General features: G+C 55.4%; 7 protein-coding genes across 7 annotated transcripts; all 7 read left to right on the forward strand.

Moving 5' to 3' along the window:
- Positions 1-26: 26 nt before the first annotated feature.
- G647_04782 (uncharacterized protein) lies at positions 27-3815 on the forward strand (the record flags this gene model as incomplete). Its single annotated transcript, XM_008729119.1, has 3 exons — positions 27-3194; positions 3250-3681; positions 3735-3815. 3 exons carry the CDS (start codon positions 27-29, stop codon positions 3813-3815), a joined length of 3681 nt encoding a protein of 1226 aa, XP_008727341.1.
- Positions 3816-5218: 1403 nt separating this feature from the next.
- Positions 5219-6361, forward strand: G647_04783 (uncharacterized protein; the record flags this gene model as incomplete). Its single annotated transcript, XM_008729120.1, has 1 exon — positions 5219-6361. The coding sequence occupies one exon, from the start codon at positions 5219-5221 to the stop codon at positions 6359-6361; it is 1143 nt and encodes a 380-aa protein (XP_008727342.1).
- Positions 6362-7493: 1132 nt separating this feature from the next.
- On the forward strand, positions 7494-8932 carry G647_04784 (uncharacterized protein; the record flags this gene model as incomplete). The annotated part of the gene is made up of 2 exons (XM_008729121.1): positions 7494-7791; positions 7848-8932. 2 exons carry the CDS (start codon positions 7494-7496, stop codon positions 8930-8932), a joined length of 1383 nt encoding a protein of 460 aa, XP_008727343.1.
- A 1210-nt stretch (positions 8933-10142) lies between these two features.
- G647_04785 (uncharacterized protein) lies at positions 10143-10469 on the forward strand (the record flags this gene model as incomplete). The annotated part of the gene is made up of 2 exons (XM_008729122.1): positions 10143-10226; positions 10290-10469. 2 exons carry the CDS (start codon positions 10143-10145, stop codon positions 10467-10469), a joined length of 264 nt encoding a protein of 87 aa, XP_008727344.1.
- A 90-nt stretch (positions 10470-10559) lies between these two features.
- Positions 10560-12785, forward strand: G647_04786 (uncharacterized protein; the record flags this gene model as incomplete). The annotated part of the gene is made up of 1 exon (XM_008729123.1): positions 10560-12785. One exon carries the CDS (start codon positions 10560-10562, stop codon positions 12783-12785), a length of 2226 nt encoding a protein of 741 aa, XP_008727345.1.
- Positions 12786-17019: 4234 nt separating this feature from the next.
- G647_04787 (uncharacterized protein) lies at positions 17020-18498 on the forward strand (the record flags this gene model as incomplete). Its single annotated transcript, XM_008729124.1, has 1 exon — positions 17020-18498. One exon carries the CDS (start codon positions 17020-17022, stop codon positions 18496-18498), a length of 1479 nt encoding a protein of 492 aa, XP_008727346.1.
- Positions 18499-20000: 1502 nt separating this feature from the next.
- G647_04788 (uncharacterized protein) lies at positions 20001-22459 on the forward strand (the record flags this gene model as incomplete). Its single annotated transcript, XM_008729125.1, has 3 exons — positions 20001-21279; positions 21325-21992; positions 22043-22459. 3 exons carry the CDS (start codon positions 20001-20003, stop codon positions 22457-22459), a joined length of 2364 nt encoding a protein of 787 aa, XP_008727347.1.
- Between the last annotated feature and the right edge of the window lie 1048 nt (positions 22460-23507).

Below are 23507 nucleotides of genomic sequence, written 5' to 3' on the forward strand. Positions count from 1 at the left end.
TGTCTGGCGATCTCTCCGGAATGAGCATGGCAGACTATGGCCCGCCCGAGTCTCGCTATTATGGCGCGAGAGCGCCGCCTCCCCAGCACGGAGGTCCCGCGGATCAGAGAGATGCCGCCTTCCACAACATCTTCGGTGGCGCGCCTCCTCCGGGGCGCTCTCACACCATGACGACCCAGTCGGCGAACCCCATGTACGATCGAAGCCAGAGCATGACGCTGCAACAGCAACATACCATGTCCATGAGACAAGGCCCGCCGCCTTCGATGCGTCCGATGCCTCAGTCGTACGACCGATCAAACGGCACTGCGCCGGTTCAGCCTTATATGAATGGCACGAACGGTGCTTCAAGGCCTCCTCCGCATAACCCAGCACCTACATTCCCCGATCGCAGACCATATCCTCCGCCTCAACGGATAGACACACGCCCGGGCATTCCCCATCCCATGCAGACGTCGCCGTACGATCGAAAGCCGATCCCCAACCGAATGCCTCCGCCTGCCCTGAACAATGATGCCTACAGGTCGCGGTCGATGGTGCGACCAGGCGAGCCGACGTTGAGTTACCGTCCGCCTCCGAGTAGCTTCCAACAGGGCACCGCCAGTGCTTTCAGGCAACAGCCGTATGCTGGATTGGGCGCGTCAAGAACAACAGCACAGGGAAGACACATACCTGAAAGAGTCGACGGCGACAGATCCATGTCGATGGGTTCTTATGCTCTGGATCGTGACCATACGCAGCAGTTAACAAGCGGAAGAGTGGTGCCTCATCGACGGAAAGAATCAGAATCAGATAGTCCCTTCGCAGATAACCATGCCTCACCCGGCGGGTCTCTCAGTTCGTCCAATTCGCCAGCATACGCCGTGACGCCGAGGGCACGGCGCCCTAGTGAGGGCAGCAATCCGCCCAGGACCATCTCTGCCGCTTCTGCCACCTCAGTCCCGTCTGACCTGACGCCGACAACAACTCTAAACGACTCTCGCAGCAACAGCATGATGAGTAGTAGACCTCCTAATTCATCTCATTCTTCGGGCGGCCAGACAATTGTCCAACGGAAGTCGCCGCTGGTCTATCCTGCCCTTCTGTCCCGCGTCGCCACCGCCTTTCAGGAACGAATTGGCGCCGGCGACAGAACCAAGAATGACCTCACTTACAAGAGTGCTTTCACAGGTGCCGAAGCTGTCGATCTGATCGCCTACATCATCAAGACTACCGACCGAAACCTTGCTCTGCTCCTTGGCCGCGCCCTGGATGCCCAGAAGTTCTTCCACGACGTCACATATGAGCATCGTCTGAGGGACGCTCCGGGCGAGGTCTATCGCTTCAGAGAGACCATGGGTGAAGAGGCGTCGTCCAAAGACGTCAACGGGGTCTTCACCTTGCTTACAGAATGTTATTCGCCGACATGCACAAGAGACAACCTCTGCTATTCAATCGCATGCCCACGCCGGTTGGAACAGCAAGCCCGACTTAACCTACGACCCCAACCCGGCCTTAGGCATTCCAACTCCAAAGGCAGTCTCCATGAAGACGATCAGGAACAAAAGCTGTGGATCAATAGTGTGCCAAAGGAGGTCGCGGACAAGATCGATGACAAGGAGAAGAAGAGACAGGAGGTCATCTCAGAGATCATGTACACTGAACGTGACTTTGTCAAGGACCTGGAATATCTCCGTGATTTCTGGATCAGACCACTTCGTGGAGCTGGCAATGTCAACTCTCCCATCAAAGAAGAGCGACGTGAAAAGTTTGTTCGCACTGTCTTTGGCAACTGCTTGGAAGTCCTGAGTGTCAATGGCAAATTTGCAGAAGAGCTGTCAAAGCGGCAGAAAGAACAACACGTGGTCCACAGCATTGGTGATGTCTTCCTGAAGTGGGTTCCTCAGTTTGACCCGTTCATCAAGTATGGCGCAAACCAGATGTATGGCAAATACGAATTCGAGAAAGAGAAAGGCTCCAACCCGGCGTTTTCACGATTCGTCGACGAGACTGAACGCCTCAAAGAGTCGAGAAAGTTGGAGTTGAACGGATACCTCACGAAGCCAACCACGCGACTGGCACGATACCCTCTCCTGCTGGACAATGTTCTGAAGTACACGAAAGATGACAACCCAGACAAGAAGGACATTCCGAAGGCTATCGGTCTGATCAAAGATTTCCTGGCTCGAGTCAACGCCGAAAGCGGCAAAGCAGAGAATCACTTCAACCTGGTCCAGTTGAATCAACAGCTCAAGTGGAACGCTGGAGAATACACGGATCTTAAGCTGACAGAAGAAAATCGCGTCATCCTCACCAAGATGAGCTTCAAAAAGTCACCCACCGACAACGCCGAGGTGCAGGTCTATCTGTTCGATCATGCCGTGCTCATGTGCAGAATCAAGACTGTGAACAAGCGGGAAGAGCTGCGGGTCTACAGAAAGCCCATTCCGTTGGAGCTTCTCGTTATCGCTGAGATGGATCAAGTCATTCCTCGTCTGGGCATCGCAAAACGCTCTTCATCTAGCTTGATCCCCGGCACCAAGCCGTCTTCATCGAACACACCTGGTCAGAAAGAGGTTTATCCGATCACTTTCCGTCATCTCGGTAAAGGTGCATACGAACTACAACTGTATGCCACCTCGGTCACTCAACGCAAGAAGTTCATTGAACTCGTCGAGGAACAACAGAGCAAGCTTCGCCAGCGCAGCAGTTCCTTCTACAACAAGACTATCCTGTGCGAAAGTTTCTTCAATGCTCAGAATCGCGTCAATTGCCTGGTCCCGACCGACGGAGGCCGCAAACTCATCTACGGGACCGACAACGGCATCTACATCGCTGATCGATGGCCGAAAGACAAATCGATCAAGCCTAAGCGCATTCTCGACGCCACCCAAGTGTCACAAATTGACACGTTGGAAGAGTACCGGCTGCTGTTGGTGCTGTCGAACAAGACTCTGACTTCGTACCCCTTTGATGCTCTGGACCCGAATAACCAGAACCCACTGGCAACGAGACCTCGCAAAATTCAGGGTCACGCCAATTTCTTCAAAGCTGGAATTGGTTTAGGGCGCCACCTGGTTTGTTCCGTCAAGACGTCGGCATTGTCCACGACCATCAAGGTGTACGAGCCTATGGACGACCTGAATAAGGGCAAGAAGAAGCCGGCAATCAGTAAGATGTTTGCTAGCGGTCAAGATGCTCTGAAACCGTTCAAGGTTAGTTGTACTACAAACACGCTTGTATGCTTGCATATGCTAACGTTCGGCCCAGGAATTCTACATCCCAGCCGAATCAACATCGGTACACTACCTCCGCTCAACACTCTGCGTTGGCTGCGCCCGAGGCTTCGAGGTCGTCTCGTTGGAAACCACCGAGCGGCAATCTCTTCTCGACCAAGCCGACACATCCCTTGACTTTGTTACGCGCAAAGAAAACGTCAAACCCATCCACATTGAGCGACTTAACGGCGAGTTCCTCCTCAACTACTCTGACTTCAGCTTCTTCGTTAATCGCAACGGATGGCGCGCCAGACCGGACTGGAAGATTACGTGGGAAGGGACACCGCAGGCTTTCGCGCTGAATTACCCTTACATCTTGGCATTCGAGCCGAGTTTCATTGAGATTCGCCATATCGAGACGAGCGAGTTGATCCACGTCATGACGGGGAAGAACGTACGGATGCTGCATTCGAGTACGAGAGAGGTGAGTCTCGACATTACACCCTGGGCTCCTGGAGCTGTGCTAACCACCGTCAGATTTTGTACGCTTACGAGGACGAAATGGGCGAGGATGTGATTGCTAGCCTCGACTTCTGGACCCAGGCTCAAGGTAATTAGAGCTCGGAAGGCTGGACGGGCAGATTGGAAACCTGCGTCTTCATATTCTGCCGACTCGGCTGCTTAAGGATACGGTTGGGCTGGCTTCGGTTGAACCATAGATGATATCACGCGGGCAACCCAGGCAACTCGGCCTATGGACTTGGAGACCATATTGGCCAATTCTTGGAATGAATTGAAATGGGACCGCGTCATATCTGTGCAGCTGAGCGATGGAGATAATGGGCGGACAAAGTGCCATGGATGACATCAACAGAGAAACGAGGAGATGCATGAAATGTGAAGATATCGGGTTGTGCAACTGTGTCATAACGAGTCACTTTCTCTCGTGATGTCGAGGACCAAGCCGGAGAGAGAGGCAGAGTCAGCCGATCCAAAAGGTTTAGTCTCTTTCACTGATCATCAGCCATGATCCTTGACATCTGTCAGTGATGTATTTTTGACTTTTCCACTCGCAGCCTTGTCGATCCTGCAGGCCCGCAGGATGTATCTGCGATGAGCAACTGCCACATACATTAAGAAAGAACTGTGTAACGAGCGCATGCCGCCTTTGACCTTGACGGTGAGTAATATGTATGTATTGCATGAGAGTCCGGGCCGTGGTCGTCGTCATCGTTCCGGGGCTCAGCCACCTCTCGCAATTCCATCCTGCAACTACGGAGTATTCAACTGCGCTATGTTGGAAATGTGGAAACTCGGAGCCAGCCATGCCATTGTCGCTGACCCGGAAGCCCGCACCTGGGGACGCGGCCTGTCCGAGACACGGCCAAGCGCCTAAAGACTCGCAGCCGGGACGCCGAAAAGCTTAGCTGGATTGCGTATGTCGGGCCTTGGATGGGGCAGTTGTACTGGTGCCCACTATTGGCGCTATGCCTCAATGCAGGCCCATCAGTCACCTGAAACAAGATGCATGCGCAATCACTTTTTGTGGTCAAACGGGCTCGCTGCCGTTGAGATTTCCATATTCTGGCGCATGCTTTCCTCTCTCTCTCACACATCGCTATCTCGGGCAGTGTCTTCGCTCCCTCTTTCATTCCTTGATCGACAGGATCAGGACACCTAATTGCGACAAGCGCTCCTCGGCTGTCTTCCCTGTTCTTTGCTTCGTCCTCCTGGTCTTGCACGATTTGGTACTTGCGGCTGGACCGTAGACGCGGCACAAAGAGATGGTACGATAATCAGAATGTCCTGTCACCTATACTCATAGGGGTGTTTTCCACGCCGCTCTGCCGAAACCTCCGACCCCTGCCAGCTGTCACAACCCTTCGGGACTGTCCGAAGTCGACCTGTGGCATATGTGGCCGCCTCGGAACTGCTGCGAACGAACCCGACGGTGACAGCCCTGTCACTGGCCTCGACCGGATTTGTAACAAGCTCGGGTCAAGGGCGCGGGCACCTCCCTCATGGCCTTGTCCAACTCATGGAAGCGACCAGCGCTCGTCGCTGCGGTCTTCATAATACTGTTCCTCCTGCTGCGACGGTCGAGTATTGCGCCTGGCACTCCCGAGGTGGCACTTACTGCGGAACAAGGTCAACCCGCTCGATCATATCCTCCCCCCAAAGCCCCGAAGGCAGCTCACGAAGCTCAACAGCTCATTCATGATGTGCCGAGAAAGTCTCTCGATGAAAAACTGCGATACCATTTCCCCTACGACATCGAATCCAAGTTCCCCGCGTACATATGGCAGACGTGGAAATATGGACCTGACTCGGGAAAATTTGAAGAGAGGTTAAGACCGTTCGAGGCATCGTGGTCCACCCTCCACCCTGGGTTTGTCCATGAAGTCATCACAGATGAGGCCGCACTGCACGTCATTAGTTACCTATACGCGTCGGTACCGGAAGTTGTTGAAGCATACGAAGCCATGCCCCTTCCTGTCATCAAGGCCGATTTCTTCCGCTACCTCATCTTGCTCGCTCGTGGGGGGATCTACAGCGACATTGACACCCAGGCACTGAAGCCCGCCACCGAGTGGCTGCCCCCCAACCTGGACACGTCTACAGTTGGGTTGGTGGTTGGGATTGAGGCTGATCCTGATAGGGAAGATTGGAACGACTGGTATGCTAGGAGAATACAGTTCTGCCAATGGACAATTCAATCGAAGCCGGGACATCCCGTCTTGCGAGACATTGTGGCCACCATCACCAAAGACACGCTCCGAATGAAGGAGGCGGGAAGCCTGCGCAAAGGTAAAGAACCGCCAAAAAGCATCATGGAGTACACTGGACCAGGGGTTTGGACAGATGCACTCTTCTCATATTTCAACGACCGTGAGTACTTTGACTTCAGCGCCCGGGGGACGAACGTGTCATACTCGGACTTTTTCGACATCAGGGAGCACAAGAAGATCGGGGATGTCGTTGTGCTCCCCATCACCAGCTTCAGCCCGGGTGTTGGCCAAATGGGCGCTGAGGGGCCGGATGACCCAATGGCCTTTGTGAAACACGAATTTGATGGTATGGCTCTCCTGAACATCTTGTGTTGCGTCTTCCTGCATCCGCTAACAAAACCGCAGGATCTTGGAAGCCAGAAAGCGAACGCATGAAAGATGGCTGATAGTGTGCGAACCCTGACAACAAGCTCCATGAACATAAACTTTGACGGCCGACTCTTAAGTGCGTGGCGTTTTATCTGTATAATGGGCCATTGAACGCCCTGGATGGTCATAGACATAGAGAACCACATCAACTACGGACAGGAGGAGTGTTGGCACACGGACCGCACAGCACATAGCAATGCGCACGAATACGTATGAATGTGAGCAAGAATGTCCTTCTCGCATTCGGACGTGCTTCTTGGTCTGTAAAGCTGCCGAGGGCAACAGTAATTCTCAGGGACAGCCACGCCGCACGATGCGCCACCAGCTTGCGTCTTATTTTATTTGATGCCCGAGTCTTGACAGCCGTGACAGCTCAAAGTCCCGCAGCAGTTGAGCTACTCTAGGATCGAGTTGCCGTTTCGGAGCTTCATAGCGCGGCAGCAATAGGCAAAGTGTTGCCGAAAGGAGCATCTTGCCAACGCTCTGCCCTTTCCCATCCCACGCCCTGGTCCGCAATACGTCGCCAGGTCGGTGGCAGCTCGCCTGTTTTGTCTTGATCGGTTCCAACATGGCTTGGTGGTTGTTTCATCGCCTCATCCACTCGCGATCGTTCGCCTCCACTCACAACAGTGACGTGATGCGCGGCGAGCTGGCGTCTCGCTACGAGGCGACTTTGACGCATCTGTGCTAGGGACTAGTTAGGTACTGGGTAATCGCCCGTGCTCCATACTGCACGCTCTGTCACTAGCAAACTGCTGGCGCAGCCGGGCAGGTGGGTAGGAGGCGGGCTGCGCTGCTCAGTCACCGTCTCCTACAGTAACTGCATCATTGTGCGATCTTGCGTCTGTTTGTCTTCTTCACTTGTTTGCTCCTTTCACACCTGTGCCTGTGGCTGCTCCGGTGCCTTTTCCCACACTCCCCATTGCACGTCCCTGCAGTGATCCTCGTCTCCTCTGCAGCTAGCCAACATCACTGCCTCACCGCTAGAATCCCGTTGCCTTGTAGCCCCTCCTCTGGTCGCAAACTGCATGCGGTCGGCCACCACCACTACCACATCCTCCTCCTCTCGCTCGCCATGATCTCCCGGTTCAACGACCGATAGTATCCTTCTCCCAAAACATGCACACTGGCTGCTCCGATGAGCACAGCGACGCTTCAGACGCCGCAGCAACAGCAGCCGCAGCGCGCGGCTTCCGCGCAAGGTCATAGGCAGTTCCTGCGCACCAGCAATCCTCACAACACAAGAAGCGCGTCTCATCCCCATCCCAGCCGCCAGCACGAAAAAGATCAGATCCAGAAACATGCCGATCCAGCCCGATCCAAGGAGGTTATGCCGCCCGAGGATGTCTCCAGGCTACCAGAAGAGAAGGGCCTGGGCAAATCATCGCCGTCCCTCAAGCTCTCAGATTTCGAGCTGATGAGGACGCTGGGAACTGGTACGCCAGGAAACTCGTTGGCTTCTTGTCGTCGGCACTGACACATTTTCGCGCAGGCACGTTTGCACGAGTCTGGCTATGTCGCTTTGCCAACCCTCACCCGGAGGACAGGAACAAGGTGTTCGCGCTCAAGGTACTCAAAAAAGTCGACGTGATCAAACTAAAACAAGTCGAGCATGTCCGGAACGAGAGAGATGTCCTTGCAGCCGTGGCCGGCCACCCATTCATCACGACCCTCGTCAGTTCTTTCTCCGACGATACCTCGTTGTATATGTTGCTGGACTATACGCCTGGCGGGGAGATCTTTTCGTACCTCAGGCGCGCCCGCCGCTTTCCTTTCTCGACCGTCCAGTTCTACGCCGCCGAAATCACCCTGATTTTGGCTTACCTCCACGAGGTTCAGTTCGTGGCATACCGCGATCTGAAACCGGAAAACATCCTGCTCGACGTAGACGGGCACCTGAAACTGGTCGATTTCGGGTTTGCCAAATACCTCCCGCCCGCGTCCGAATCATCTTCGGAGAACGGGAACGGTCAGAGCACTACTCTCCAGAAACTAGGTACCGAACACCCCGAACCGCAAGCCAACGGCGCCGGCGTCACCTACACCCTCTGCGGTACACCCGAGTACCTCGCCCCGGAGGTGATACGCAACACCGGCCACGGCACCGCCGTCGACTGGTGGGCTCTGGGAATCCTGGTCTACGAAATGCTCATCGGCCAGCCCCCGTTCTGGGATCAAAATCCCATGCGCATCTACGAGCAGATTGTGGCCGGCCACATTCGCTTTCCGACCGCGCATCCCACGCAGCACGGCCACCGCCATAGTCTCCATGTGCCTCGTGCGGCGAGAGATTTCATCCTCGCGCTGTGCAAGACCGATCCGACGCAACGGCTCGGCCACATTGCTGGGGGCAGCAAGCGGGTCATGTCCCATTATTTCTTCGACGGCGTCGACTGGGACGAGATTTACTACCGAAAACGGCGGGGCCCCATCATCCCCCGGGTGGAGTGGGAGGGCGATGCCGGCAATTTCGACGAGTATCCCGATCCCGTGGAGGGCGAGGAGAGCGAGGGCGGACGCGGACGGTATACGGACGAGTTACGAGCCGAGTGGGAGGAGGCCTTCAAGGACTTTTAGCCCACGCCATGCCAGGATTTTACGTCTTAAATTTGACGACTACGTATTGGAGACGCCGGGGTTCACGGAGGCAAAGAAGGGATCAGGACTTTGGAAGGGGGAAGATAATTGCGTGTGGCATGTGGCGTGTTTCACGTACAATACAGTAAGTAAGTACCTAGACGGGTGTGTTTGTGCTTCTTGGTTGCGCGGTCATTTTCTTCTGTAAGCAGCCAAAGTAGCCTCAGGGTTGGGTCGGCTGGGGTTGGGTGATCTCTTGAGAGAGCTGGAGCTGATGTCCCCCTTCTTCCCTCTCAGTCTAGTCCAGCCGCTGCTCATACAGCTTTGACATATGTAATCATATCAATGTGAAGAAAAATGAAAGACACCTGTTTCTTACGCTGACGGTCTGCCACAGACATGAATACGGACATGATTGACTGAGGTCGAGAACCGAGTGAGGCCATGGAACAAGAAAATATTCCTCTCAAGGCTGTTCGGCCCCGAATGATATCTGACTCTGACTCGAATACGGAGTAGCCACGAGCAATATCCGAGCCATCAGCTGCAGATCGCGCACTCCAGATCCGGTCCGGTAACCGTTCGTGAGCTCTTTCTTGTCCTTTGCCAGCTCACGTTGAAAAAGGCCAAACCTGAGATCGAAGCTAGGTTGGCAACAAACTCATTTCTGGGGAGCCATTGCAAGGGTAAGGCCACATATTGACGCGTGGGACATCAACCGAAGTGAGGTGCCTCGCATGTGGAAAATCGTGCAAAAATGTCGCAGGAGGTAGATTTAACTGCGGTTGGGGACAGGTTGTCAACCACGATATGGTTCTAGAAGAGAGGATGAAAGATGTATGTGTCTATGAGTTTGTCTGTTGTCTCTATCTTGTCGTACACCGGATCAGTTGCTTGGTTGTTCCGACGAGGCTGTCATCACAAATGCAAGGCTGAATCTCGTCTGGAGTCTCCTTTGCGGGGAAGTGTTTGCCATAATCAAGGATGTCACCGTACTCTGTATGCGAGCTCGTCTTCTTCACGCAAAGTCTTCTACTTCGTCTGTGCTTCTACATTGACACAGACAAGCCCAACACAGCTCCCTTTACAGCAGTGCCAATATTAGACGCCTAGCACCCTCCTCTCACCGCCGCCTCAACCTCGCCTTCAGCTCATCTACGTCCGCTGCATCCATAGCACCATGCGCCATATATCCTAGTGGGATGACAACATGGCGCAGCCTACAGATGACTTGATATCTCAGGTGTGCGCGATCACCGCGTTAGACGAGGAGAGTGCAAAGGTGCTACTAAAGGTGAGGTGGAACGTTTGCTGCGAGGCTTCGGTCGAACAAATCCTGACTTGTGCGTGGCTCTAGAAAAACAACAACGATGCCAACAATGCGATTAATGCTTGGCTGGAGAACCCCGAGAGATCGATCATACCAGAGCCGGTAAGCCAGTCGCCAGCTGCGTCAGGTGTTGAGGACTGGTTGTCTAAGGGTGCGTACGCAGGCTCCCTCCAATCACTGGCAGGATCAAGACAATATCCCATGTAAGACGGACGACACATTCTCGACCCGAGCCGTCCAGCTCTTGGACATGATCCACTGATGAAAGCTCTGCGAATAGTTCAAGATGACGCGACCATGGGAGGAATGGCCGGGCTGTCACGGCCGCCTTCTCGAGTCGACAGTTCGCGGCTGGACCTATCTGGGGAGCATGCCGCAGCGTCTACGAGCAATGTCAAGACCCTGAAAGAGCAAGAGGAGATGAACGACCCAGACATTCAGCGAGCCATGGCCGAATCACTCGGGCAGACCCTGCCAGCACAAGAGAATGGAGTCACGCAAACCGGAGCAACGTTCGGCCCTGCGAAGCGAGATTACAACTACGAACCAAACAGCTGGGCCCTTACCACGTATTCGACCTCGCGCGAGATCATCGAACATCCACCACCCTCCAAGAGGCGAAGGATAGGCGATGCACCGGCATTCTTACGTGGCTCGAAGGAAACAGGCTACCTAGGGCCTTTGCTTACCATCTACCACAACATCCCACTTGCACGAGAGGCTCTCCTGATGCCTGCTTTGAGGGTCCACGCCTATGCCCACGACAATAGTTGGTGGTCTGGAGCGACCGACGAGAACACGAAGGCCCTGTCCACCGACAATACTCTTCGCATCGACCAGAACGAGTGCAACCTGCTTACCGAAGTCCAGTGTCTCATGGCTTTTCTTGACAGGACGACTCGCGCCTACGGTAGTGTTGATGCCCTGGCCGACCTACAGGCTGTCCGCAACGGAAATGGCGATACGCTATTTCACAAATTCCTCGAGGCTTGGGGTTCTGCGGCCCTTAAACAGGCTCCTCAAGAGCAGCTCACCCAGGTCTTCAGTTCCATAGCCGTGAAGGCCAACGGTCCGACCGACGACACGGCTGTCGAGAAGACGCTGTACTGTGTCGACCCTTTCATCAACCACCACCCGAACGAGACACTCACAGACCTGCTTGACAACACCATCTGGAATGATGAGATTGGCAATATTGATGACGTGTGGATCAGTCATTGTGCCGAAATATTTACTGTTCGACTGCAGGAGCCGAACACGGCCTCCAGGACTGTTGACATTAGCCTCGATCCGGTGTGGTATGCCGATCGTTACATGTACGACTGCAGAGAGGAAATGCAGCAAATACGCAGACAAGTACAGGCGATCCGGCGGCAAATCGAACAACTGACTCATATGCAACGCCGCTGCCAACTCTTCAACTCGAATAACCGGGCCCTAGACGTGGGCGAGGTCCTCAATGCTGCAGTCAAAGCGGCCAGCGTGGCAGCGAGCAGGAGCTCTGCGTCAAACGGCTTTCTTGATAGCCGGTCGTCTGAGTCGGGGAACACAGTTACACAGTCTGACGTGGAGGAGCTCAACTCCGAGTTGCAGGATGTGCTTTCAAAGATCCGTCAGAGGTTGGCGCTCCTGGAGCAAAAGAAGGATGAGCTTCGTGCAAGGAGCCGTCAAATCACAATGCAACTGACCATGCCCACCCCAGAACGTCCGGACGTCCCACATCGTAAGTACACGCTTCAAGGCGTTGCCACCAAGCCGGGAGTCACCTACTTCCGCCGCTTGAACCAGAACATTGATCTCCTGGAACCGGACCACCTGGGTGAGGAAGGAATGGGTTACGAATGGTGGAAGGCCTCTTGGCGGCAGGAAGAGGTTCAACGCGTACCACTACATCCACCCTTAGTCGGGCCCGTCACCCTGGCACAAGCCGCAGGTGGAGGCAATTCAGATCTCGGCAGCTCGACACCGTGGTCGATAGACCGTGTCTTCGAAACCGATGTCCTGGAAGCCGTCAAGACGGAATACAACTCCGTCCTGCTCGTTTACGCCAACGAAAACGCCGTGCGTTTCCGCGGCAGTGGGCTGAGTCTGGCACTCCGACACTTTGTCGACCGCGATAATCAGGCGTTTGCAGAGGATTTGCAGCAAGAGATGGGCCCGTTACCTGCATCATCTGCTGATCGCGAAGCCGAGGCTGAATTTGAAGACGTTCCCCTGATCGATCCAACGAGGTCCAGCAGCTCAGTGCGTGAGCTGACGCCCATGTCGACCTCGAGCCCGGACCAGGACGAAGAGGGTCAGCCGTCACTCAAACGGGCGAAAGAGGGTAGCACAAGCGACCTTCTTGAACAACCACCTTCGTACGAAGAAAGCGTCGGTAAACACGAGATGACTGAGAAAAAAGAGAATAAAATCGGGCTCTATGCGGAGAAACTGCTCCAGCGCTACGGAAGCGAGACCGACAAGGTAACAGGCGAGAAGGACAACAGCGGCGACTTCTTGCATGTCGAAGATTCGCGGTGAAAGCCTTCTCGCAGAGACTTTACCGCGGGACCAATGAACCAATATCTTGCACGGCTGACGCTGGCTGGGATAGAACGTGGTGAGAGAAGCGACTGGGGTCAAGGTGATATCTGTCTGGAACTCTTTTCCGCTGCTAGGAAAGCCAGCGAATTATTTCGAACACTCCATGTTTCAGAGCAGTGTTCGGCACGTTTCTGTAGCACATGGCGGAATCTAGAGGTCACACAGTGAGGGATGAAACCGGCTGGAGAATGGCAAGTTGGGGTTACACAGCATATTAGCAGTCGTCCGCTCGGCTGCCACGTGTTGCGAAACCCCGTCGAGGCCATGTGACACAAGTTGTCGTTGAATGTTGATCGGTGGGCAACGACTCTCGAGGGACAGACAGGGTCATGGTCCTGCACAGATTTGGCGACGCTGCGGGAAAGCTATGGTTGCCTGGCGATAGTCAGGCTTGATGCGGGACAAGCTTGTATTGGCACGCTATCAATCTGCAGGAATTGCACACTCAGCAAACACTGCCAATTCGGGGGAGGTTAAGTCTCATGACCATTCATGGAGAATCCTGGTAGAGATCAAACAGGAAAGAATGATGGCCGGATCAGGAGAGGAAGCAAGTGAAAGTGTGCATGGCGCAAGTTGAAGTCGCTCTCTGAGGCACTAGGACTGTCAGCTGGCGCCTTGTTGCCCCGTCCTGCTCATTCTGCTCATTCTGCCCATCTTCATGTGACTGGAGTTTCCCTTTGTCTTTTCGAGGAAATCACTGCTTGGGGCCTCGGAGTGTAACGCGAGCCACACAACGGCGACTTGCGAGTGCTTTGTTTCGGCGACGCCACCACCGCTGGCGAGAAGGTAGAATCCCAACAGCAAAGTCTTTGCCCGCCTCGGACAGCCAGTAAGCGCAGCATTTGTAAACAGCTAGAACTGGCACTGCCTCACTGCCGCTTGCAACAACAGCGATAGGGATTCCAGCAACCCGTGCACGCCGGTGCAACGCCCTAAGTCGCACTACGGAAATGCACAAGCTGATTCCGGGCACCCTATCAAGGGTTGGATTTGCAGCATCTGCCGCGAGCTAGAGTCAGATGCAATGCGTGTTTGAAGATCGTCGGACTTTTAGAGCATGCAGCCGGTACGAGTACAGGAGGGCCAGAGGGGGCGCCAGAGGGTAGTGGGGGGGGCGCTGCCCAGCTTGCCCCTCGCTACTCGCAACTCCCAGGTACCGAGCACGACCGGGGTTTGGCAGGTCGGACCCAGCAGAAAGGATACCGCCTTCTTGGGGGACGCGCTTGTGAGCTGCAGTCGACGTCAAAGTCACCAGAAGTAACTTTGGGCCGAGGCCTCCGTCATGTCGCTCCTTCGAGGTGTGGAAGTCCCGATATCGAGCGCGGCGGTGATCGAGAGGGGCTAGTATTGCTCATCCGCTGGTGCGCAGAAGGCTGGACGGAGTGCTGGGAACAAAGTCTAGTGTGGTAGCACAGCGTTCACAGTCCGGAGCAACCGCCAATTGCTGTTTCAACTGCACCCAATCGGATGTTCAGCAGCAGTGAATAGGACAGTCAAGCGAGTCACCTCCGAGCGTTCGTGGCTATGTACCCAGTAGAGGCTGAACTGGCGGTCGAGATAGACCGAATCAGCACATGGCACTCGTCTGCACGTTTTGTAGACCTCTGTACACAGTAGCGGTGCTGCAAGGAAGAACCCAGAGTTTGGCCCTGGCCGATCCCGTCGACGAGACTCCTTCCCCGAATGCGCGGTATTGGAACATCCAGCCGCCTACCAAGAGCGCGACTGTTATCGCCAGTTGGGCCGAGATGCGTTCTTGGGAGGGTGGAAGAGGACTAGAGCCAACGCCCTATAGCCGGGCAACAGGGATCTGGGCAATAACCCAGTGGGCCACCCGGGGTTGAGGACATGCATCCTGGACCAAGCAGACCATGTCGAGGCCTACCGGGTACCTTAGTTTGGAGGGACCCAAGAGGGGGACGGACGGCTGAGATGAGTGCGCAACAGCCGCTAATTACTGTACTCGTACTCAGTACGGAGTACCTTTGGTGCTTATCACACTACTCACGAGGTACCTAGCTCCCCGAGGCCTGCCTGAAGCAGGCCGTGGACGGCGAGTCCTGGGTAAGACTAGGCGGTCCTTGGTGATGCCGGGGCGTGGTTGCTTCAGCAGGACGAGGCCACCCAGAGAGTCCCCGGCGAACAACAGTGACTCCCCGTCTGCAAGAGCTGTCGAAGCCATGTATGCACCCAAAGGAAGCCCCCAGAATCAGCCAACAGAATGAGAACACAGACACACGGTGACTAGCGCAACAGCTTGTTTGAAAGTCCAGCATCGGCTTCTTGACGGCGACTTGGGTCCAAGCCTGGCTTCTGCCGCCTTTACGCTTGGATCTCCCTGCGGCAACCAACGGGGGAGCGCAGTTTATCACACTTCGGCTCATGAGGCTTCACTCGTTGGCTGCGTTACTATCGCAAAAGGACACAAGCGTGATTGACCCCATCCCTTTGACAACTCTGACCGGTCCCACCCACGGCGCGCAGATTGCCTTGCCACATCCACCATACCCAGTACAGCCGCGATCCTGACGACGCGGACTGTGCGCAACAGTCCGAGTGGTATCAGATTGTCGGATCTTCGATTGCCGGCGACGACACTGGTGAGCTACGTGCGTGTCCAGGACCTGGCCGTCGAAGCGGATACCTGATCCTATGCAGAGCGCCGACTGCACGGTCCCGAGTTGACAGCGATGGACTGACATTTCCTTGAGCTTAGGATCCCCACCCTCTGTCCAACCACAAAAGCCAATGTGAATGCTGGCAACAATGGCTAATTAGCACGGAATCATCATGGGCATGTCGATGCAGGGCCCCAGACGCTGTCACCTCCACGACGTCCTCGATCGACCGGCATCCGAATCCCAGTCCTCCGTTCGCAGCCTTCCCGAAATCGGTCTCTTCATGTGATGATCTGCCAGAGACTGTTCATATCTGCAGTCAATCACACCTGCTCCCCACCGATCCTCTCGAACCTCTGCATATCCTCCGTCCTCGTACCCGTACGGGGTATCTCGACTCGGCGGTCCGCTAGAGGCTTACATACTTCGGGAGAGCAATGTTGAGGCACAAACCCCTCCTCGACTTCGACCAGTGAGCACCAAGAAATAGCTCCGTATGCCATGCGGCCTCCTTAGCGTGGTGTATCGCTTGCCCAGTGCCCGGCTTCATCCCCACCACCCGGTCGCCGCGCGATCGCGAATTGTATCTCACCCAGCCCATCCTGCGCCTCCAGCTTGGCCTTCGGCTCCATCTGCAAGCCTCCACGGTGCCGGATTGGCACGATTGATCATCCTGGCGTCTGCCAAACACAGACTTTCACCACGCCTAGCCATTCTTTATCGCTCCTATCGACAGGGCCACTCGACGCTTGCCAAAATATTCCGTTGTCGTTAGAGTCGCGATTCCACTGCACCTTGGACTTCCTGGCAATCCTGAGCCTCTCGCCTCAGCTCCTTCTTGCTGATTGTCCTCCATCCCTTTCCCAGAGTTCCTACTCTCGTTATACATCCTCCTAGTTCGAAGCCTTTGATATCGCGATCGTCCTTGCGCTGGCTTCTGATCTTCGTTCGGCTGCTGTCCCACTTCACCCTCCTCGGTTCAACTCGCTTTGCGACGGATCCAGTGCTAACGGGACGGTGTTGTATACTGAGCCTCGCTCCGGAAGGCGTCCTCGTCAAGCGTCACTCGTCACCTGGCATGTCAGCATCGAACCGATAACAATCTCGCTTTTGCGCCGGAAACAATCCGAGCCGTCGTGTCACCGTTTCAGGTCTCACGGTATTACTGCACCGGTTTCCCAGCCAGTGACGCATAGTCTCTTTGATATCAGACTCTTGACTTCCGGTACATGACCCTCAACGGCGCTCTGGAGCTCGAACTCGGAGATCGAGACGGGTCGAATACACAGTAGCGGAAATTCCAGCTCTGATTTAGTTGCGTGCTGGTGCCACTTCGTCCGCACTCAACTTCACCGGAAACGAGGGAGTGGTCCTTGGACCATACCTGACCCGAAATTCATCGGACGACCACGTCACTCGCCTCAAATCGGTTTCATTGCGTCGACCAGGTCGGACGCGCTGCACTTCCCCTTGCCGCGCAAAGCATGACTGCGATTGCTCTCAGCCCTCTCGAAACACGCATACTCTCCAGCTTCGCAAATACATACGCCATGGCCTTGCCCCCTACAGGTATTGAGGTTGCCGCGGCGGACAGACGGATGTCGAGCGCGAATGAAGCCGCTCTGGCGGCGCTGCCAACCATTATGCTGCGACGCCTCCCACGGCATACCAGTCCTGAGGCAGTACGCACCATGCTGTTGTTCGCCAAGGACCTACAAGATACAGAAATCGTCCCGAACGAATACGACGAGGACGTCGGTTTTGCGACCGCAATCGCCCGATTTTCCTCCATCGCCGGTGCGTCCGAAGCCCAAGCGATGCTGGATGGCAAGCCCAACACAGCCGGGCAGGCCAAAATGATTGTGGAGGTCATATCAATTCCATCCATGGCCACGATCCCCCGGCGCAATACAATTGATCCTCTCTCAGGCCGCAAAGTGGCACAGCCGGTGTCACCTCCCATTACCAGCGCTCAGAAGTCGTCCCGCTTCAACGGCACCTTTCAGGCCATGGACAAGACGTCTCCCCCATTGATCGGATCGCCCCTGGAACATGCCACTTCCGACAGTTCGCAATCACAGGCGATGTTCTCGTCTCTGTCGCCCGTGGCCAGCGCGATGGCGGACCGGCCCAGGGCGAGCGGCAAAAAGGTCATCGATGAGGATGGCGCAGATGATGATACAGGCGAGCTCATCAAGGACCCACTGGCATATATGCATGGCTCTTCTACGAATGGCGCGGCGAAGAAGCCGACGAGCCAACACATGCCGACGGCAGCATTTTCGGCGCTTTCTTTGAACACCAATATCGGCAATGGCGCGGCGAGCAACTACGTGTCCCCACGATCCACCGTTGGGCCCAGAACACCTCACTCACAATTCCCCACGATGGGTCCTAGCGGGCCCTACCCGCAACCTTTCATCCGACACAATTACCCCCCGGTCAATCCCGCCGACCAGAATCCGCCATGCAATACTCTTTACGTCGGGAATTTGCCGATTGACACATCCGAGGATGAGTTGAAAGCTATGTTCTCGAAGCAAAGGGGTTACAAAAGACTGTGCTTTCGGACCAAACAGAACGGGCCCATGTGTTTTGTGGAGTTTGAGGACATTTCATTCGCGACGAAAGCTTTGAATGAATTGTATGGCGCGCAGCTCCACAACAGTGTCAAAGGCGGCATTCGCTTGAGCTTTTCCAAAAATCCACTGGGGGTGCGAGCGGGCCAGCCTGGCAGCAACAGCCCGCCCACGCCCTTGAGCGCCGCTGGACCACTGGGCGTCAATGGGTACACGAACATGACGCCTGGTGGTTTCTCTACAGCCAATGGACCTCCACCGGGGCTTTCGGCACCACCTGGACTGAATATGGGCGTCGCGAGCGGAGGGGTTCCCCAGGCCGCGTTTGTCAACCAAGGCTTCTCGGTCGGCAACTCCCCCGGGCCTAACATGCGGGGGATACCTATGAGTAATGGCGCTCAAGCGCCGGGAATGGGTGGCATGTACCCTGATTACATGCTTGGGAGGTAAAGGGAAGGATCCTCGATCCTGGCGCAGAGGGATGAGTGGGTTTTGAGTGCCCCTTCCACCGGACGCATCATTCCGAGTCTCGGGGCCCTTCGGATGCTCTGCGTAGAGTTACCCGATAGTGGGCAGTCCTCTGTTCACTATCAGAGGTTGCTATCTATGTCGGCGAACTGGGTCAGAATCAGTGTTGGTGGGGTTGTTGTTGTTATGTGATTTTCAGCACAAAGATTCCCCTTTCAGCAATCAACGAGCGGACGGGCAAGCGAACTGGCGTTTACATTGAGCTTGAAGCGGCAGACTTGGACAGCAAGGGGGAACCACAGACACCGGAGAAGGAGGACAAGGTTTATTCATCATGTGCTCACTGTCATTATCGGAACGTTGTCATTGGCATCGTCGCACTGGGTTGGCCTAGGGAGTGAGGACCACCTTGAGGTTTGTTTATTGTGTGGGAAAGTGGCTTTACGAGCAATGGGAGGATTGTCATGGCGGGTGTGAGACATGCATTGCGCCGGAATGGGATGCGACCGGGTTCTCTTGTTGATGATCTTCGATGGCATTCTTGTGCATAGCTTACGACGCGGACATGTCAGTTTGTGGACTTGGTAGAAGGAGGTTGCTCAGGGTCTTCCTGTCGTTCACTCATAGCGAAGCATTCGATTAGCGAGGGCACGATGGATATGGGAGCAAGTGGGCGCATACAAGCATGGACAGGTCCAATGAATTCTGATAAGCTCATTAATTAGCGCTCATTCTCCTCCTGTAATGTTTCTTGCACACGTGGGTGCAGCTCCAGCAGCACCGTGAAGGCCACGGCACAGAAATCCAAGATTCCAGGTGCAGGAATGAAACTGTCCGAATTCTTGATTCTCGCACACGCGTTGAGACGAGACGAGCGCGGTGGTTGGACCAGAGGTGGCTGCGGACGCTGCAGCTGATTCGCGCGCAAAGGTAAAAGAGAAGTGAAGGTGAATGCGAAAGTGAAAGTAGCGCCAACGAAATTGAATGGAAATTGAGCTCGCATAGACCGGTTTGTTTTGCACTTTATCTCGTGCGGCAGGACCGGAGGCAGCGTGCACCCCTCACTTGTCGATGCTTCGACTGTACTCCGTCCATATCCAGCTCTTGTTCTCTTTCTGATTGGAAAGTCGAGACAAATCAGGAAGCCTGAATGAGACTGGGGAAGCGGCTATCCACAACAGCACAGCACAGTAATCGGACTTTGTATCTCGATCGAACCTCTTCGCACCTGTGGCCCATTATCTTCCTTTCCACAGCTGCAGCATCTAGCGAGGCACTTATCACCACTCGTCGACATCCAGCTCGTTCATTCTTTCAAGTTCTCGTGCGCGCTATCAGTTTCCTTGACCTTCAAATGCGCATCGACGAGCACCCGTCTCGGTCAGTGCATGAATGGCGAGCTGCCTCACCCCAGGCATGAGTCGGAATGGGTGTTCCCACACGCCAGCATCTGCCTTCATCACTGAGCTGACACGCCGGCCGGTATGCCATCATCTCGCACCCGGGCACGTCCGCGCATCCCTCTCTTCCGTAGCCTGAGTGCCAATGCGGCTGCTTCAGATAGCGATGTCAGCGCCACGAGCAGCCAGGACGATCGACAAGCCAAGTCCGGCAGCGGGCGTCAGCGGTCGTCGGGCGGCTGGAGTCTGCCCACGCTGTCGACACTCGCCAACTTCAACTTCCATCGCCGCGGGCGGACCAAGTCAGACGCCAAACGGAGAGCTGTAGAGGCCAAAGGCGGGCGAGAGGCCGAGCGGGAGGCCGAGCGGCCTGCAGCATCTGCGTCTGCCAGAGTGTCGCCGCGAGGACAGTCGCCCAATAACAACCCTCGGGCGGCAGCACCAGCCACAAGTGCGGAACCCACGTCTGCGTTTGCCTCTGCTTCTGCCACGGCGCTCGTCGATGCGCCTTCTGCTTCACATTCTCTTCATCATCCCGACACTGATTCTCGACCCAACACCGCAACCATTGCTACCTCTGCTCTTCCCCTTGCTCCTCCGACCAGTAATCATAGTCCCGACGGAGACCTCCGTCCTTCGACTGCGCCGAGCCCTCAGCCCGACTGTCCGCGAGTCTTTGTGCAGCGGCCTTCCACTCCCACTGTGCCAACCGCTGACCCGGAAACATGCAGTCGATATGATCCTGCCGGCGCCATGCAGAGAAAGATATGGGTGAAACGCCCGGGCGCCTCCGCGACACGAGTCGAAGTCGCCGAAGATGACCTCGTGGATAACGTGCGCGATGTCATCCTGCAAAAATACGCCAACTCGCTCGGGCGAAGCATCGACTCCCCAGACATCACCCTCAAAATAGCCAGTCGCGAACAAAACAACAAAAACGTCAGCGCCGAGCGTGCTTTGGGCCCGGAGGAGCCCATCGGCCAGACCCTCGATGCCTACTATCCTGGCGGTCAAACCGTCGACGAAGCTCTCGTCATCGACGTTCCTCCACGCCGAACCACTCCCCGAGCGTCTCCCCGACCCGGCAACCACCATATCTACTACTATCCCGAGCAGTTCCGCCCCGATGAAGCTGCCCGCGAGTACTTTCCTCCCATGCAGCTACACTCTCCTCACCTTGCCCACGTCCCTCACCCCAACTCTGTTCCTCATTCCATGGCCGTTTTGACGACGGGTCAGCTGCCGCCACTGCCGAGTCCTGGCTCACACGGGCAGAGGAGACACGCGAGACCAAAATACGGGAGGCAACACACGAGTAGTCCCACGATCCTTCACACCGTCCAGCCGAACGGCCAGGTCATAGGTATGTCGAAGACCTGCTTCGACACCTGAAAGCTAATGTGAACAGAGTCCAAGGCACCGATCAATGGCCCTGTCCCATCGGCACCACCACTACCAACACCGCCAGCTCAAGGACCGAATGAGCACAAGCCATCGATCACACCTCCCAATCGGGTCTCCTCGCCGCACCCAGGCCAGAAACCGAAGAGAAGGAAAGGCCCTTTTGGTGCCCGGTCCACGAATGGCGATCCCCAGGCCACTCCCAAATCACTTCCCGCCGCTGCAAGCTTGCTGGACGGAACGGTCCCGCCGATTAATGTGTTGCTCGTGGAAGACAATGTTATCAACCTGAAATTGCTCGAGGCCTTCATGAAAAGGCTAAAAGTGAGATGGAAGTCCGCCATGAATGGTAAGGAAGCAGTGTCCATGTGGAAGCAGGGTGGATTCCACTTGGTTTTGATGGACATCCAGCTTCCCGTGATGAACGGCCTCGAAGCGACCAAAGAAATCCGGCGGCTCGAAGCGGTCAACGGCATCGGCGTTTTCAGCGGAAGCCCAATCGAGACTGCCTTGAAACCGCCCACTAAGAATGGCGGCCCCGTGGGCGAGGCAGATGCCCTGCCCGATCGAAGCTTGTTCAAGAGTCCCGTCATCATCGTGGCGTTGACAGCAAGCAGTTTGCAGAGTGACAGGCATGAAGCGTTGGCTGCGGGCTGTAACGACTTCTTAACAAAGGTGAGCATTCGGATCGACTTCCTCTGGGTGCTTGCTAACCCCCTCCATAGCCTGTCAATTTTGTATGGATGGAGCGCAAAGTCACCGAGTGGGGATGCATGCAAGCCTTGATTGATTTCGATGGCTGGAGGAAATGGAAACAGTACGCCGACGAAAAGGCAGCCGAAGATCCCGCCAAGAAGGCAGCAGAGGAGAAAGAAGAAAAGGCCAAAGCAAAGGCGGCGCTCAAAGCCATGTTCTCAAGACCTCCACCTACCACGAAGAAGGAAAAGGATAGCACGAGCACGGGGTCGACGAGCACTGTCGAGAGAGCAACAACTCCCGTACAGAACGGAACGCCCAAGAAGGGTGGCGGTCCAGGCGCTGGCTCCAGTGCCCGAAGCCATAAAAGCACCCGGAGCAATGCCAGCGGAGGTGGAGGAAACTTGGAGAGTATGGCAGAGGAGGATGAAAACGGCAAATCATGACAGAAGTGCACGGAAGTACGCAAAGGTCTTATATTGTCGACTGCGCTGGAACCCACCGACCTTGCGGGGGTTTCCTTATTCTCTCTCGTCCGTGTCAGCAATTGCAGCGAGCATCATATATGGGAGTTCAAGGCCGACGGGAAAATATTCACTGGGAGGTCAATTTTTCCTTTGTTTTGAGAAGCGCGTGCATGGCGGATTCCACCGGATGACCGGGTCTATATCGAGACGGTCGTGAGGCGTTATGGAGGGCAACAAGGGCTATTTGTTGTTGGTACCGCATTTCCCCTACGACTTGCAGCACATATAGTGAGCGTGGCGTTCGTCTTTTTTTTAACCTTTCAGCCATGCTCCAGATTCTCGATGAATGATGAGTTCTATTCACCTTTTTCATCTAAGACGGTTTTTCTGGGACCTTTGCGAAGCGAAGCTTTCGGAGAGAACTGTGCAGATTCTGGCCCAGTACCTACGTACAGTACACACGGTGGCGTGCGCGCTCGCGAGCAACATAGGTGGCAGAGCGGCATGGCAGGGCAGGGCACGGCTGGTATGAAGCCACCTTGCGGACGCCTAGAAGACACCGACAGGCAGGGAATGAATTGCGGTCTCGAATCCAGAACTGGGTGACAGCCACAATTGACCCGAGGACCATCTACATCGAGATCCATCGACCGGGGCCGACACATCTGGACACTAGGTGAGGAGGAACCTCCGCTCAAAAGAACGAGAGCTTGAACAGTGTGTGGCGAGGCTTGTAGTCGTTGGTCGTCAGATGCAGGTCTTGGAGGGAGTCGTCCGTCAGTGCCTGAGTAATGGTTGCACGGTCCAGCTCCGGAGCCATGAATATGAGGCAGGGTAGGCGAAGATCGTAATCAGCAAGTCAATCTTTCGGATCGATAACTTGTGCTCTTCGCCCCATGTCCATCAAGCAGATGAGTAGAAACCATGGATATTTCCCCTTTACAAGGCGAGAGCGAGCTGTCAACCACCACTTGGTCTTCCCCAACTGGTGAGCACGACATGCAAAGAAAAGATATCTCACCAGCCT

Source organism: Cladophialophora carrionii, assembly GCF_000365165.1.
Source record: "Cladophialophora carrionii CBS 160.54 unplaced genomic scaffold supercont1.4, whole genome shotgun sequence".
Taxonomy (NCBI): domain Eukaryota; kingdom Fungi; phylum Ascomycota; class Eurotiomycetes; order Chaetothyriales; family Herpotrichiellaceae; genus Cladophialophora; species Cladophialophora carrionii.